The sequence below is a fragment of the Rhincodon typus genome, chromosome 7, assembly GCF_021869965.1.
Source record: "Rhincodon typus isolate 14 chromosome 7, sRhiTyp1.1, whole genome shotgun sequence".
In the NCBI taxonomy this organism is placed as follows: domain Eukaryota; kingdom Metazoa; phylum Chordata; class Chondrichthyes; order Orectolobiformes; family Rhincodontidae; genus Rhincodon; species Rhincodon typus.
In genome coordinates this window covers 74,467,722-74,482,602 of record NC_063338.1, presented here as the reverse complement: position 1 = coordinate 74,482,602, position 14,881 = coordinate 74,467,722, and the positions used below count along the sequence as shown (strand labels likewise).

Sequence of the window (14,881 nt, the reverse complement as noted above, 5' to 3'; positions counted from 1 at the left end):
TTTCTGAAGAAGGGTCTAGGCCCAGAACGTCAGCCTTCCTGCTCCTCTGATGCTGCTTGGCCTGCTGTGTTCATCCAGCTCTACACCTTGTCATCTCAGATTCTCCAGCATCTGCAGTTCCTACTATCTCTAATACAAGTATGAAGATGAGTTTATTTGAAAATTCCTTGTCCATTATTTTAGCAATGATAAATAGGTTAATGTCACTGCTGAAATAGCAGACATAGTGATTTCATGAGACCTTGTAATTCCAAGGTCACCAGAAAGTAGTCAAATATGTATTTACTGTGGTGTGGTAACACTGTGCAATCTTTAAACATGATGTAAAATAAGAATAATAAGGTATTTCTGGAAGCGATTACAAGGCCACCAGCCTGCTTTTAGGACTCAGGTAATCTGTATTACCTACCTTCTGCAGAGACTTGAATTCATTCTAGGAAGCTAACTCAATGCTGCATTGTTGGTGGCCATCTTTCAGATGAGATGCCCTATTTGTACTTTCAGGATTCTATGAAACTATTCAAAGTTCCCTCTAGCATCTGTCCAAGATTTGCCTTTTAACCAGTAACACGAAACCACATTAGCTCGTCATTTGTATTTTGTTGTCTGTGGGATTATCCTTTGTTTACATTGTTGCACTGCATGAAATGTGGTAGACAGAGGCTATCATATCAGAGACAAAGCAAATTGGAGTGTCATGGGGTCATAATATTTTTACATAAATAAACGTAAATTTTATCATCTGTTTTATCATCCCAAAGCCTTTTATTCATACATAAGGAGCAAGAGGGTAACTAGAGAAAGGGTTGGCCCACTCAAGGACAAAGGAGGGAAGTTAAGCGAGGAGTCAGAGAAAATGAGCGAGATTCTTAATGAGTACTTTGTGTCGGTATTCACTGAGGAGAGGGACATGACGGATGTTGAGGTTAGGGATAGATGTTGATTACTCTAGGTCAAGTCAGCATAAGGAGGGGGGAAGTGTTGGGTATTCTAAAAGGCATTAGGGTGGACAAGTCCCCAGGTCCGGATGGGATCTATCCCAGGTTACTGAGGGAAGCGAGAGAGGAAATAGCTGGGGCCTTAACAGATATCTTTGCAGCATCCTTGAGCACGGGTGAGGTCCAGGAGTACTGGAGAATTGCTAATGTTGTCCCCTTGTTTAAGAAGGGTAGCAAGGATAATCCAGGTAATTATAGACTGGTGAGCCTGACGTCAGTGGTGGGGAAGCTGCTGGAGAAGATACTGATGGATAGGATCTATTTACATCTGGAAGAAAATGGGCTTATTAGTGATAGGCAGCATGGTTTTGTGCAGGGAAGGTCATGTCTTACCAACTTGAAAGAATTCTTTGAGGAAGTGACAAAGTTGATAGATGAGGGAAGGGCTGTGGATGTCATATACATGGATTTCAGTAAGGCGTTTGATAAGGTTCCCCATGGTAGGCTGATGGAGAAAGTGAAGTCGCATGGGGTCCAGGGTGTACTAGCTAGATGGATAGAGAACTGGCTGGGCAACAGGAGACAGAGAGTTGTAGTGGAAGGGAGTTTCTCAAAATGGAGAACTGTGACCACTGGTGTTCCACAGGAATCCGTGTTGGGACCACTGTTTGTGATATACATAAATGATCTGGAGGAAGATATAGATGGTCTGATTAGCAAGTTTGCAGACGACACAAGGATTGGTGGAGTAGCAGATAGTGAAGGGGACTGTCGGAGAATGCAGCAGAATATAGATAGATTGGAGAATTGGGCAGAGAAATGGCAGATGGAGTTCAATCCAGGCAAATGCGAGGTGATGCATTTTGGAAGATCCAAATCAAGAGCGAACTATACGGTAAATGGAAAAGCCCTGGGGAAAATTGATGCACAGAGAGATCTGGGTGTTCAGGTCCATTATATCCTGAAGGTGGCAACACAGGTCGATAAAGTGGTCAAGAAGGCATACGGCATGCTTTCATTCATCGGACGGGGTATTGAGTACAAGAGTTGGCAGTCATGTTAGAGTTGTATAGGACTTTGGAATACTGTGTACAGTTCTGGTCGACACATTACCAAAAGGATGTGGATGCTTTGGAGAGGGTGCAGAGGAGGTTCACCAGGATGTTGCCTGGTATGGAGGGCGCTAGCTATGAAGAGAGGTTGAGTAGATTAGGATTATTTACATTAGAAAGACGGAGGTTGAGGGGGGACCTGATTGAGGTCTACAAAATCATGAGAGGTATAGACAGGGTGGATAGCAAGAAGCTTTTTCCCAGAGTCGGGGACGCAATTGCTAGGGTCATGATTTCAAGGTGAGGGAGGGAAACGTTTAAGGGAGATATGTGTGGAAAGTTCTTTATGCAGAGGGTGGTGGGTGCCTGGAACATGATGCCAGCAGAGGTGGTAGAGGCGGGCACAATAGCATCATTTAAGATGTATCTAGACAAATACATGATTGGGCAGGGAGCAGAGGGATACAAATCCTTGGAAAATAGGCGACAGGTTTAGATAGAGCATCTGGATCGGCGGCGCAGGCTTGGAGGGCCGAAGCGCCTGTTCATGTGCTGTAATTTTCTTTGTTCTTTGTAACACACGATAGACTTTTAAAACCCAAATGTAGCACTGTTTTACTGAAATCTTGATTTATCTTGTCATCTTTGCTCCCCATTTCACCTTTATTAGTATCACGCCATTCGGGTCTCTGGTGTTATTTGTTAAAGGTGCTTAATGAGAAATTAATGAGTAGCAATGTCACAGGTCAGAATCAAAGCACTGTCTCCTCAATTCCCACTTTAAGCTGTAGCAGTGTATTGTTGAGTGTTAACTATGGCCATGTTCTGATTGCCTTCTAACCGCTGTGGGTAACAGTTATGTGCATCATAGAGTCATAGAGAGTAGTTAAGGAAGTGACCCTAGAAATAGCGGATGCATTGGTGATCATTTTCCAGCATTCTGTAGACTCTGGAAGAACTCCAATGGACTGGAGTGTAGCAAATGTAATTCCATTCTTTAAAGAAAGGATGGAGAGAGAAAATGGGGAGTCATAGGCTGCTTAGCCTGACATCAGTGGTGGGGAAAATGCTAGAGTCAATCATTAAGGATGTCAAAACTAAGCATTTGGAAAGCAATGACAGAGTTGGTCCTAGTCCGCATGAATTCACTAAAGGGAAATCATGAACAAAAACAAAGTTGCTGGAAAAGCTCAGCAGGTCTGGCAGCATCTGTGGAGGAGAAAACAGATTTAACGTTTCGGGTCTGGTGACCCTTCCTCAGAACCTCAGAAGGGAAATCATGTTTGACAAATCTTCTGGAATTTTTTGAGGATATGACCATTAGAGTAGACAATGGTGAATCAATAGATGTTGTGTATCTGGACCTTCAGAAGGCTTTTGACGAGGTTCCACACAAGAGATTAGTAAGGAAAATTAAAGCTAATGCTATTGAAGATAATGTATTGACATGGATAGAGAACTGGTTGGCAGACAGGAAGCAGAGAGTTGGAATAAACGGGCCCTTTTTAGGGTGACAGGCAGTGACAAGTGGGTGCCACAAGGTTCAGTACTGGGACCTCAGCTGTCACAATATACTTTATTGATTTGAATGAAGGAATTGAATGCCGTATCTCCAAATTTGCAGATGACTTTAAGCTAGGTGGCAGTGTGTGCTGTAAGGAGGATGCTAAGAGGCTGCTGGTGACTTGGACAGACAGTGGGCAAATACTTGGCAAATGCATAAATGTGGATAAATGTGAGGTTATCTACTTTGGTCACAAAAACAGGAAGACAGACTATTACCTACTGTACTCCCTATATAGCCATGACTGTGTTGCCAAATTCCGAACAAACGCCATTTAGCAAATGGTTTGCTAAAGACACCACCGTGGTAGGATGGATATTTAATAGCAATGAGTCAGAATATGGAAAGGAGATAGAGACATTAGTGATGTGGTGCAGTGTGAACAGTCTCTCTCTCAACATCCCCAAAAGTAAAGAACTGATCACTGACTTCAGAAAGAAATGAGGAGAACACGTCCCCATCTACATCAGCGGAGCTGAGGTTGAGAGGTTGGAGAGCATCAAGTTCCTAGGAGTGATGGTAACCGACAACCTGTCCTGGACTTGCAACATAGTTGCAATGGTCAAGAAGGCACAACAATGCCTCTTCTTCCTCAGGCAACTCAGGAAATTTGGCATCTCCATAAGGACCTTCACCAACTTTTATAGATGCACCATTGAAAGCATACTGTCTGGGTGCATAACGGCCTGTTATGACAGCTGCACTGCCCAGGACCATAAGAAGCTGCAAAAGGTTGTGTGCACAGCCCAGACCATCATGGAAGTTAACCTTCCATCCATGGACTCCATTTACATGGCTCTTTACCGTGGAAAGGCTGCCAACATTATCAAAGACCCATCGCACCCTGGCAATCTCTCCTACAACCACTTCCGTCAGACAGCCGATACAGAAGCTTGAACACACGCATCAGCAGGTTTAGGAACAGCTTTTTCCCGGCCATTATCAGACTCTCTAATATGGACTCTCTAACCTCGAATAATGCTGATCTTGCTAATGTTGATCTTGCCCAGCGCATGACCTGTAACCTGTATGCCTCTGTCTAAATTTTTTTTCACTCTATGATCCATCTGGCCTTGCTTACTATGATCTGCCTGTATTGTTTGTAAACAAAACTTTTCACTGTATTTAGGTACATATGACAATAAATAAATTAAACCTCTGAATGGTGACAGTTTTAGGGAAAGGTGCGATGCAACGAGACCTGGATGTCATGGTGGAAATCACTGAAGGTTGACATGCAGGTGCAGCAGGCCGTGAGGAAAGCTAATGACATGCTCTCCTTCATAGCAAGAGGATTTGAGTATCGGAGTAAGGATGTCTTGCTGCAGTTATACAGGGCCTTGGTGAGGCCACACCTTGAGTATTGTGTGCAGTTATGGTCTCCTAGTCTGAGGTAGGACAATCTTGCTATTGAGGGAGTCCAGCAAATGCTCACCAGACTGATTCCCAGGATAATTCAGACTAACAAAGAGTACTGTTATGAAGAACATTTCTGCAAAATTTGCATTGTTTTTGGAAATTATTTTCATATAGTCACCAAATCCTGTTAGAAGTTTGTGGGAGCTCCTTTGTCAGCATGCTAATTTAGTTTTGCTGTAACTTTTTTAAATTTAGTAAAAACTTAACTCCTGAATGATAATTGAATCAGCAATTATTTTATTTGATTTTTTTTCTCAACACTAGAACCTGAGCCATATGAGACTATATAAATGCTACGTTTTCAGCTAAGTTGCTGCTAGGGTACAGTCATGTTTGAAGAAACATTCAAACAGCAATTGACCCATCATTTCCAGATCATTGTGAGTATCACTGTGAAACAGGATCTGAACGCTACCTAAAATTCAAATATTGCAAGTTTTTTTCAAAATAAAGGACAAATAACAATATATTAAAATGTGAAAGCCTATTATAGCAATATGTGGAATAAAAAGTGTGTGTACATGTATGGACTGGATTTTCTGAGGAGTCTTTCTCTATGCAATGAAAGACCACAGCTTTTCTGAGATTCTGACCTGGGCTCCTTCAGAAGAATGAAGTCATTCTTCCATTTTGACAAGCTGTTCATAGTTAAAGGAAGGCAACCACATCGCTTTTCTTTCACAGCAGTCATTTGCCATATTCTGAAATTTAAAGGCCCAGCACCACAGAGTCATCTTCATAGGTCTTGCTAAAATGCTAAGTGGAAGATGAGGTGCCAGGTGGTTAGGGTGATAGGACTTTATGGTGCCAAGTAGTTAGGGAGTAGGGTGCAAGGTGGCGAGGAAGCCAGGTCACAGATGAAGTGTTTAGAGTAGATTAAGGTGAAAGGGAGATAACGGGTCCAGTGGGGAGCAGGAGACAATCAGACCTCCTGTGGGGTTGGAGAGTTGGGACCTGGTGGAGGTTGGGCAAGAACAGCAGGGAAGGGGAGGTTCCAGCAACATGGCAAGAGAATTAGTTCCCAGATGCAGAGGGAACATGTTATGGGATGAGGTTTTGGGGAGGGTGTGTGCAGGTCCATGGTGATGAGGACATGACAGGCAGGGTCTGGGGAGTTAGGTATTTGGAGAAGTGTAGTTAAGGGTCTATAGGGTAAACTGGAATCAGTTGAAATGTTACTCCCATCGAGATTAGGTTTCGATATTCTTAACATTCCGAGTAACTATGTACTTAACTGCAACTGAACCCTTTAAATTCTGTGATTTTAATGGATTCTTTTGGAGGGTTCCAAGCACAGGGGAGTTGCCCAGCGGGATCTTAAATTTCCCAGCAATTCCTTTGGTGCCTACCACAATGGGGATTCCTCAACGTCCCCATGTGCAACTCCCATCTATGCATCAGAAGTGAATCTGGCTATTGGAAAATCCAGGCCATTATTGTCCACAGTTAGACTTTCAAACTGCTTCTGACTGTAGTTTTCAGTGATTGATTTCAAAAGTATACAATTTATACTAAAGCACAACAAAATCTGTAATTTTGTGATAAATGTTTTATTTTAAAATTACTTTAATGCAAACCATGACCACAGTCTCTATTTGAAAGGACTCCTGTTTTCTCGGTTAGCTTGTCTATATCAAAATAGCCACATTATTGCTGAGGAACAATTGGTTTGCTACGAATAGCTGACCACTTCCCTCTAAACAAAAAAGAAAAGCAGAGGGTTTTATTCTAAATCATGTACCGCAACCCAATCAATATCCAACTAAGGTGCAGATATCTTAGAAACGTTAGAATAGTGTCAATTCAGAGCAGGAAAGTGACGATAATATAATTGTGCACTGTAAGGTAGTTAGTTATGTTAATAAAGGAGTACTGATCACTTTATATATTACTGGATTTTTTAGACTTGGGAGCGTATGGTATTCCTTATGATATGTAATTTTATGAGTATATTTTTGTATTTTTGCTGATATTATCACACCTATTCTAATTTTTACATTAACTTGTTGAATGTTTTTATTTGTTAGGCTGGAAGCAGTTCACTGTGGTTGCTATCCATTATGCCCTAAAGCCTTGGTTTATCCAGAGATCTTTCCAGGTAATTTTTTTGTATTAACAAATATTATTGACAAGCTTGAAAGATGCAATTATTCTGTCAAGCTTGTGTCACAACTTGATTGCTGGAACGCTATGATCAAACAGTTCTTCATTCCCCCTGCCACTCCCCTCTACCCCTCCCCACCCCTTGACCTCACAGCAATGTAATCTTCTGGGAGAGGCAACAAATCAAAGAGGATAAACTAGAGCTGTCTACAACAAAAACTTGCATTTATATAGTACTGGTAGCCCACTAAACTATAATAGAGGCAACTCACAAGGGCAGATATCTAATGAATTTGACACCAAGCTATATAAAACAATAGGACTACCATCAAGCTTGTACAAAGAGGTAGGTTTTAAGGAATTATGTGAAGCAGGAGAAACCGGGGAGAAAGACGACAAGGTGGAAGTTAATTGCTGAGCTAAGTACTAGACAGCTGACAGCAACACCATCAGTGATGGTATGACTAAAATCAGAAGTGCACAAGAGACCTGAAACAAAGTTTCAAGAACTTTGAGAGTTGCAACCTCGATGAGGTTAGAGGTAGAAAATTAAGAAGCCAAAGATTTGGAATCAAGGAATTTTTAGAAAAATTGAAATATTAGTGGCCTGGGAAGCAATGTAAGCCAACACATGCATGAATATGTAACAGGAAAAAAGTCTTGAAAATCCTCTACGATTCCTTCTAGTAATCAAAACTAATTTAAGAAATAACATGGGTCATGTGTTATCCAGAACCTAGAACCTAGAACACTACAGCGCAGTACAGGCCCTTCGGCCCTCGATGTTGCACCGACCTGTGAAACCAATCTGAAGCCCATCTAACCTAAACTATTCCATTATCATCCATATGTTTATCCAATGAAGGCATTTACCTTTTCAATGATGAAATCTCTGTCCCAATCAAATTCCAGGCCCCCTGAAGGTATGCAGAGTCACCATCAAAAGATTTTAAATAGAAATTGTAACTGTAAAGTATGTTTTACAGAAATTAGGCAAATGTATTGAATTTACATAGAAAAACTGTTAATAACAAATGTGAAAAGAATATGAAGCATGCATAAAAGTTGGAAAACTTGGAACTTGAATCCTGGTTTTATGAAGTAAATATTATGAACTAAACTAAACCAATAAAGGGCTAACAAAAAAAGCCAAGTTTAACATAGCAATTTTTCCTTTCAATGGGAAAACTTTATCCATTGGAACAGCGCTTAGAACCGAAAGAATCTTCCAGTTCTTCGTCTCACATCTTCGGTTTATGTAATCAACAAATCATAGAATCCCTACAGTGTGGAAACAGGCCCTTCGGCCCTTCAGCCCAACAAGTCCACACCGACCACTGGAGCATCCCACCCAGACCCATCCCCCTATAACCCACCTAATCTACACATCCCTGAACACTACAGGCAATTTAGTATGGCCAATCCACCTAGCCTGCACATCTTTGGATTGTGGGAGGAAAACGGAGCACCTGGAGGAAACCCACGCAGACACGAGGAGATTGTGCAAACTCCACACAGACTGTCGCCCGAGGATGGAATTGAACCCGGGTCCCTGGTGCTGTGAGGCTACAGTGCTAACCACTGAGCCACCGTGCCACCCATTATCAATATCTATCAATAATTAAGTTCTAAAATATAATATTTTTAAAATTTTCTTATAAGTAATTACCATTTAAATAAACTCCTCCTCAAAATGTAATAGAAATGTTTGACCTAAAAAATTAAAAGATCATTTAGAATTGCATTGGATCTGCGGCAAAGAAAAGGCCCTTTCAGTTCAATAGTTTGTGTTATTGTTTATCCTCCATACAAGCCCTAACCCTACTCTACTTAAGTCATCTTTGCACATCCATCTATTCCTTTTTGTGTCATACCTGACAATCTATGCCATTTTCCTACTCTTCATGTTATAGCAAGTTCCACATTCTAACCACTCTATGGTTAAGAAGCTTGGATTAATTAAATACTTGATTGGATTTTTAAAACTTTTTATTGAATTTATGTTTTACAAAGAGTTTTATTATGTATTAGAATATTTGTTATAACAGTTATTTGCAATGTAGAAAACTCAAATCCCCTGTTCCTTTGTACAATAAGTTTCTCTTAGAAAAATCCACCATTTTATCAGTTGACTATGTAACACCAGAGTCTTTTACCTAGCGTCTACAAGCAAGTTGGTGCAGGCTTTACTGTACTGCCACGCTGCCAATTGTGCACTCCAGTCTCCACCACAAAACATTAATTCCTTTAAGCACCAAGTTTAAAGTCAGCATGAATTCTGAACCACAACTGGAAACTATGGTCAGACTCCAGTCCAAGATATGCATTTCTTTTCCCCTCAGGATATTGATCTGTCTGGCATTTTAAGGTGTCAGTGAGTTGAAATCTATTTTGAAGACGCCTGTTTAATAAGGCCTGCCCAATAAACACAGTGCATAGACACCTATGTTGCTATTTGAAGACATAGTCCATAAAATTTATCTGAGCTGCTCCTGCTCCACCAGCACTATGTTGTTGGTAGTTAAATAATCACGACTGAGCAAGAACAGTTCTCTTGATTTTCACTCAACATTTGGTGTGGTGAGGTGTACTTCTATCCACATTAAAATGTTTTAGTTTTTATTTGTGTCATTATCAGTGTGATGTACCAATTAAACCTGTACTATTTGTTGTACAAAGTTTCAATTCTAGCAGGTGTATGGGTTCTCATCAAAGGGTTAGCATTGGAAAATGAATTGTATCCAGCTTCACTTTCCCTCCAAGCCACACACATTCTGACTTTGAAATATATCACTGTTCCATCATTATTGCTGGGTCAGTATCTTTCAATGCCTCCCCTAAAAGCACCATGGATTGCATTGGTTTAAGAAGGCAGCTTTTCACTGCCTTCTCGAGGACAATTAGCAATCATCAGTAAATGCTGACCTAGCCAGTGGCACCCAAGTCTTCGAACGAACATATTGTGTTTCTGTAACATCCATCCTACTGGACCCAATACCACAGCTATGTTCTATTTGCATTGGATCTCCATATAGAGCTAAACATAGTTTTAATCAATAAAGTGTTTTGATTTTTACATACTTCCTTTGACGATTGTTTCACAAAAACTTCTAATTGATTTACTTACAGAGGTGTACCTCTATTCTACGCCTCAACAGCTATTTAAGAGGCTTCAGAATTTCTGCAAAAGACCTGATCTTGCAAGAAGGAATGCTGTTAAGGTAATTTATTTAATTAATTAACGGAGGGGGAGAAAAATACCTGGTCAACTGCTTGTTTTTCTACAAGTTTCATTCACAAGCTACTGCCCATGACATTACATGCCAATGTACTGAATTGATAGACATCTGAGCTTTTCCTTCTTTCTTGATTTTGTAATCGCATAATTAGAACTCAGCCAAGCATTTATAACACTAGACAAAAACTGCTATTCTTCAAAAATAGTTGTGTTTACTTTGAATTGCTAATTGAATTCCAAAAATGAAATCCACTCAGAAATTTAGAGAAAGGAGTGTTAGATTCTATGCTTTCTGTTTATTTAGATTAGGATGAACAGGAAAACCAACACTTCTAGTGCTGCATGAACAGGAATTGGCTGGTTCTGCTGAGCTGCACTGCTGACAATAAATGTTGAGACACTGACTGTATTTGAAATGGTTTGAGCTTGCATGGTGTGTGAAATGAAAACCCAATTTGTCTTTACTAATGATTCTCAAATCCATTAAACATTTCAACTTTTTTTAAAAAATGGTTGTGAATACATCCACAGAAATTGCTGGAAAAGCTTGGCAGGTCCAGCAGCATCTGTGGAGAGAAATCAGAGTTAATATTTCGGGTCGAGTGACCCTTCCTCAGAACAGACCTGCTAAGCTTTTCAAACAGTTTCTGCTTTTGTTTCTGATTTACAGTATCTGCGGTTCTTTCGGTTTTTATTGTGAATACATCCATCTTGTTTCAATTGTTTAGCTAAGCTAAGACTAATCCATTAGTAGACAAACTTCATGTCAATGACAAGCAGATAGGAGAGGTTTCTAATAGATTTCATTGTTGTGCCATTTTGAAAATTGAGTTCAGTTAAAAACATTTTATCTCGGGCAAGCCCAGTAGTGAATATGAAAACGTTTGAAAGGTATCCCATTAATTTATTCCCTCTCATTTTTTTGTTTGAAATGTCTGGGTGATTTATTTAAGTAATGGTCTCTTTCAGATTTTTTTTAACATGTTAATGCACAGGTGGTGTCTTAAAGGGGACTTTTGTTGCAGCACAGCTTACATGGAGCATTGTGTGTCTGGAAAATTTTGGAAAAATATTTTTAAAGTAATATTAATGTCAATAATGATTTGCTCTTGAAAATAACAGGCCAGTAGCAGTTGAACTGAATTCATCACCAAAACTAAATTCTGAGAAGAACCTGTAGAAATCTTGAGTACTGTATAATATTCAGAGAAAACTAAAATATTAAATCCGTGATGTATATTTTGCAAATGTAAACTTTTTTTTTCCTCCTAAAGTTAAGATATCTAGCTAGGTAAGCAAGGAGCAAACAAATTAAAAAGCAAAACTTCATTCAGTTGGTAGATACAAGTTTTCATATGATGATATAGAAAGCCTTTATATTCTACAATTGTTGACATGCTTTTAGGATTACAGTTCTATTAGAATTATTTTGATGAGGAATATGATGACGTGAATACATGTAGTGGAATATTGTTATATGCAGTCAACTAATGTTGAATTAAACAGATGCTTACATGCAATAAGACAGACCTTTCAAGGATTACATAACTTATGCCTACAACTTAGTTTCAGCTATCAACTGAGGATAATTGTGAATTTATAGTATTGTATTTGCTTCTATGTAGAGACAGCTGTATCGCTGCATACATTACTTCCAGTATTCTGCAGAATCATATGGGATTTTTTAGTTATTGTTTCATGTGATGTGGGCATTTTTGACAAGGCCGGGAAGACCAGCTAAACACAGATTTTCATCAAGCATTCGTATTACTTTTCAGGCAGGAACAGTTAATAAGAAAAATGAAAATATACATGATAAAAGCTATATTATTTGGTCAGAATTTATTTTCCATGGTCCTAAAACAATGCAACGGCTTATAAAACAGTAATTACTACAGCAAGAAATTGAGGAAATCAGCTCTAACGCTGAAAAAACCTCAAAAGAGGAGCAGCTCTTACAGCCACAATTTTCTCCCAACCTTGAACTGACTGGCTTGTTAGGCCACTTCAGAGGGTTGTTAAGAGGCACATGACTGTGGATCTGCAAACACATCTAGGGCAGACCAGATAAGGACTGCAGATTTCTTTTCCTAAAGGACATTAGCAAACCAGATTTATTTTTATGACAATCAATAGTTTAGTGACCATGAGAGCAGCTTTTTGGTCCATATTTTATTAATCTAATTTAATGCTGTGGAAGAGCATTCTTTGGTCCTCTGCAATACTAGTCCACTGATATTACTACCAAAATTAAATTCTAAAAAGAAGCTGTGGCTAAAATCAAACTGTAACCTGAAAAGTCAAAGAAATTGGAAACTTAATTGTGCAAATTGAGGTGTTTCCTGAATATAATTTAACATTTTATTAACTAAGACAGCAGTATTCATTCATTGATAGCTTTTCTTTACTAAACTAGTTCACCATCATTCTAATTTCAGTAGCTATTTAAATGAAACTTTACCATATATTTTTTAAAAATCCCATTAGTTCAACTCTGCAAAATGGTAAATCCCTGTCAATTAGGTTAAAAACGTGCAAAACAAAAACTCAATTTAACACACAATTTCAAAGTCATTATCTCTCAATGTCTATTAACTTGCCAATAGTTCAAATGTCAGCTCATAATACTTCAGAATGCTGAGTGCACAGTTCTTCTGTTCCTCATCATTCCTGCACACTGCATACTGCACATTCTTCTGGTTAGGCCTAAGCTTTAAAGGGAAACTGTTGCCAACTCTCCAGCTGCATCCAGTATTTGAAACTTTTCTAATTCAAAATGTATGCTGTTAGATTTTTGCAATTGTTACTTCCCAAATGATTGATTGAAGTCAATTGTCTGTTACAATGTTTCGAAGAATAGTTGCCTCTTTCGAAACCTCTTTCAAACAGATCGTTTTAGACTGTGTTAAATTCTTATGGTGAAATGTAAATGTGAATGACAAGAAAGTTGATTGACATGTTGAATGTACAGTATTTATTGTGGCCTAGAAACACTTTTAAGCAGTTAGTGACTACAGGTTAAACGTACAGGGATTGGGTGGTGCAGTGGGTTAGCGCATTGTTTCTTTGTCTTTGGAACCTAGATTTGATTCACATCCAGATTGATTGGATGGAAATCCTTTGATATGATTTCTATGTAAATTTAGTTCATGCAGTTTAGTACAAATCTCTGTGAACATTAGCTAACACAGAAACTACAAAAAGTTTGACATTAATAAAGCAAAGGATCACACTGCTGGGTCATTACAGAGAGGATAGGTGGTATTATGTTCTGTTTACATTTGATATCACTAAATAACAGTGGTGACCATTTTATGTATAATAGGAAACTCACTGTCTAGATTCACACTAGAGGAATAGCCACATGAGATTTAGGAAAGGAGTAACAGAGAGTGCGGAATGAAAAGAAAATAAACTGACATGTTGCAAACACTCTTTTGGTAATGGCTGTGGTATAGATATATCTCCTAAAATTCCACCTAGGCTTTTAGGTCATTTATTTGGACTGTCAATTTTCCAATGTTTCTCAATTGCTGATAAAAATGGGGAAATACTTAAAACTTTTAACCCTATAAAGTCATTGTCTGCTAAATACAGATGTTCATCATGTATTCATATTGCTTTTCAGGCAGGAATGGTTAATTTAAAAAAAAAGGAAAATATACATGATAATAACTATAATTATTTGGTCAGACATTTTTTTTCCTTTGTAGTTCCAAAACAATGCAATAGCTTAAAAACAGTAATTACTGCTCCAAGAAATCGAGGAAATCAGCTCTAGCACCAAAAACTGCTCAAAAATGGAGCATCTCTTACAGCCACAATTTTCTCCTGTCCTCCATCTTGGATTACCCAGAATTCTTCTGGTTGCTTAACAAGGTTAGATCGCAGGGAATACAGGGAGAACCAGCGATTTGGATGCAAAATTGGCTCATAGGTAAGAGACAGAGGGTGGTGGTGGAGGGCTGCTTTTCAGACTGGAGGCCTGTGGTGTGCCGCAAGGATCACTGCTGGGTCTGCTGCTTTTTGTCATTGATATAAATGATTTGGAAGTGAATAAAGGAAGTATGGTTAGTAAGTTTGCAGATGAACCCAAAATTGATGGTGTAGGGGACAGCGAAGTAGGTTACCTCAGAGTACAATGGAACCTTGATCAGATGGGCCAATGGGCCAAGGAGTGGCAGATGGAGTTTAATCTAGATAAATGTGAGGTGTTACATTTTGGTAGAACAAATCAGGACAGGACTTACATACTTAATGGTAAGGTCCTGGGGAGTGTCACCAAACAAAGAGACATAGGAGTGCAAGTACATTGTTCCTTGAAAGTGGAGTCACAGGTAGACAGGGTAGCAAAGAAGGCGTTTGGTATGCTTACCTGTATTGCTCAGTGCATTGAGCACAGGAGTTGGCAGGTCATGCTGCAGCTGTACAAGACATTGATGAGGCCACTTTTGGAATACTGAATTCAATTCTGGTCTCAGAGATAGTAGGAACTGCAGATGCTGGAGAATCTGAGATAACAAGGTGTAGAGCTGGATGAACACAGCAGGACAAGCAGCATCAGAGG

General features: G+C 39.3%; 1 protein-coding gene across 1 annotated transcript in view; it reads left to right on the top strand.

Moving 5' to 3' along the window:
* The window catches only part of gtdc1 (glycosyltransferase-like domain containing 1), a 226,869-nt gene that overhangs the window by 187,270 nt on the left and 24,718 nt on the right, over nucleotides 1–14,881 (top strand). The window contains exons 7-8 of the mRNA XM_020512422.2: nucleotides 7,001–7,071; nucleotides 10,206–10,297. Of these exons, the coding sequence (XP_020368011.2) occupies nucleotides 7,001–7,071; nucleotides 10,206–10,297 (163 nt within the window). The remainder of the gene's footprint in view (nucleotides 1–7,000; nucleotides 7,072–10,205; nucleotides 10,298–14,881) is intronic.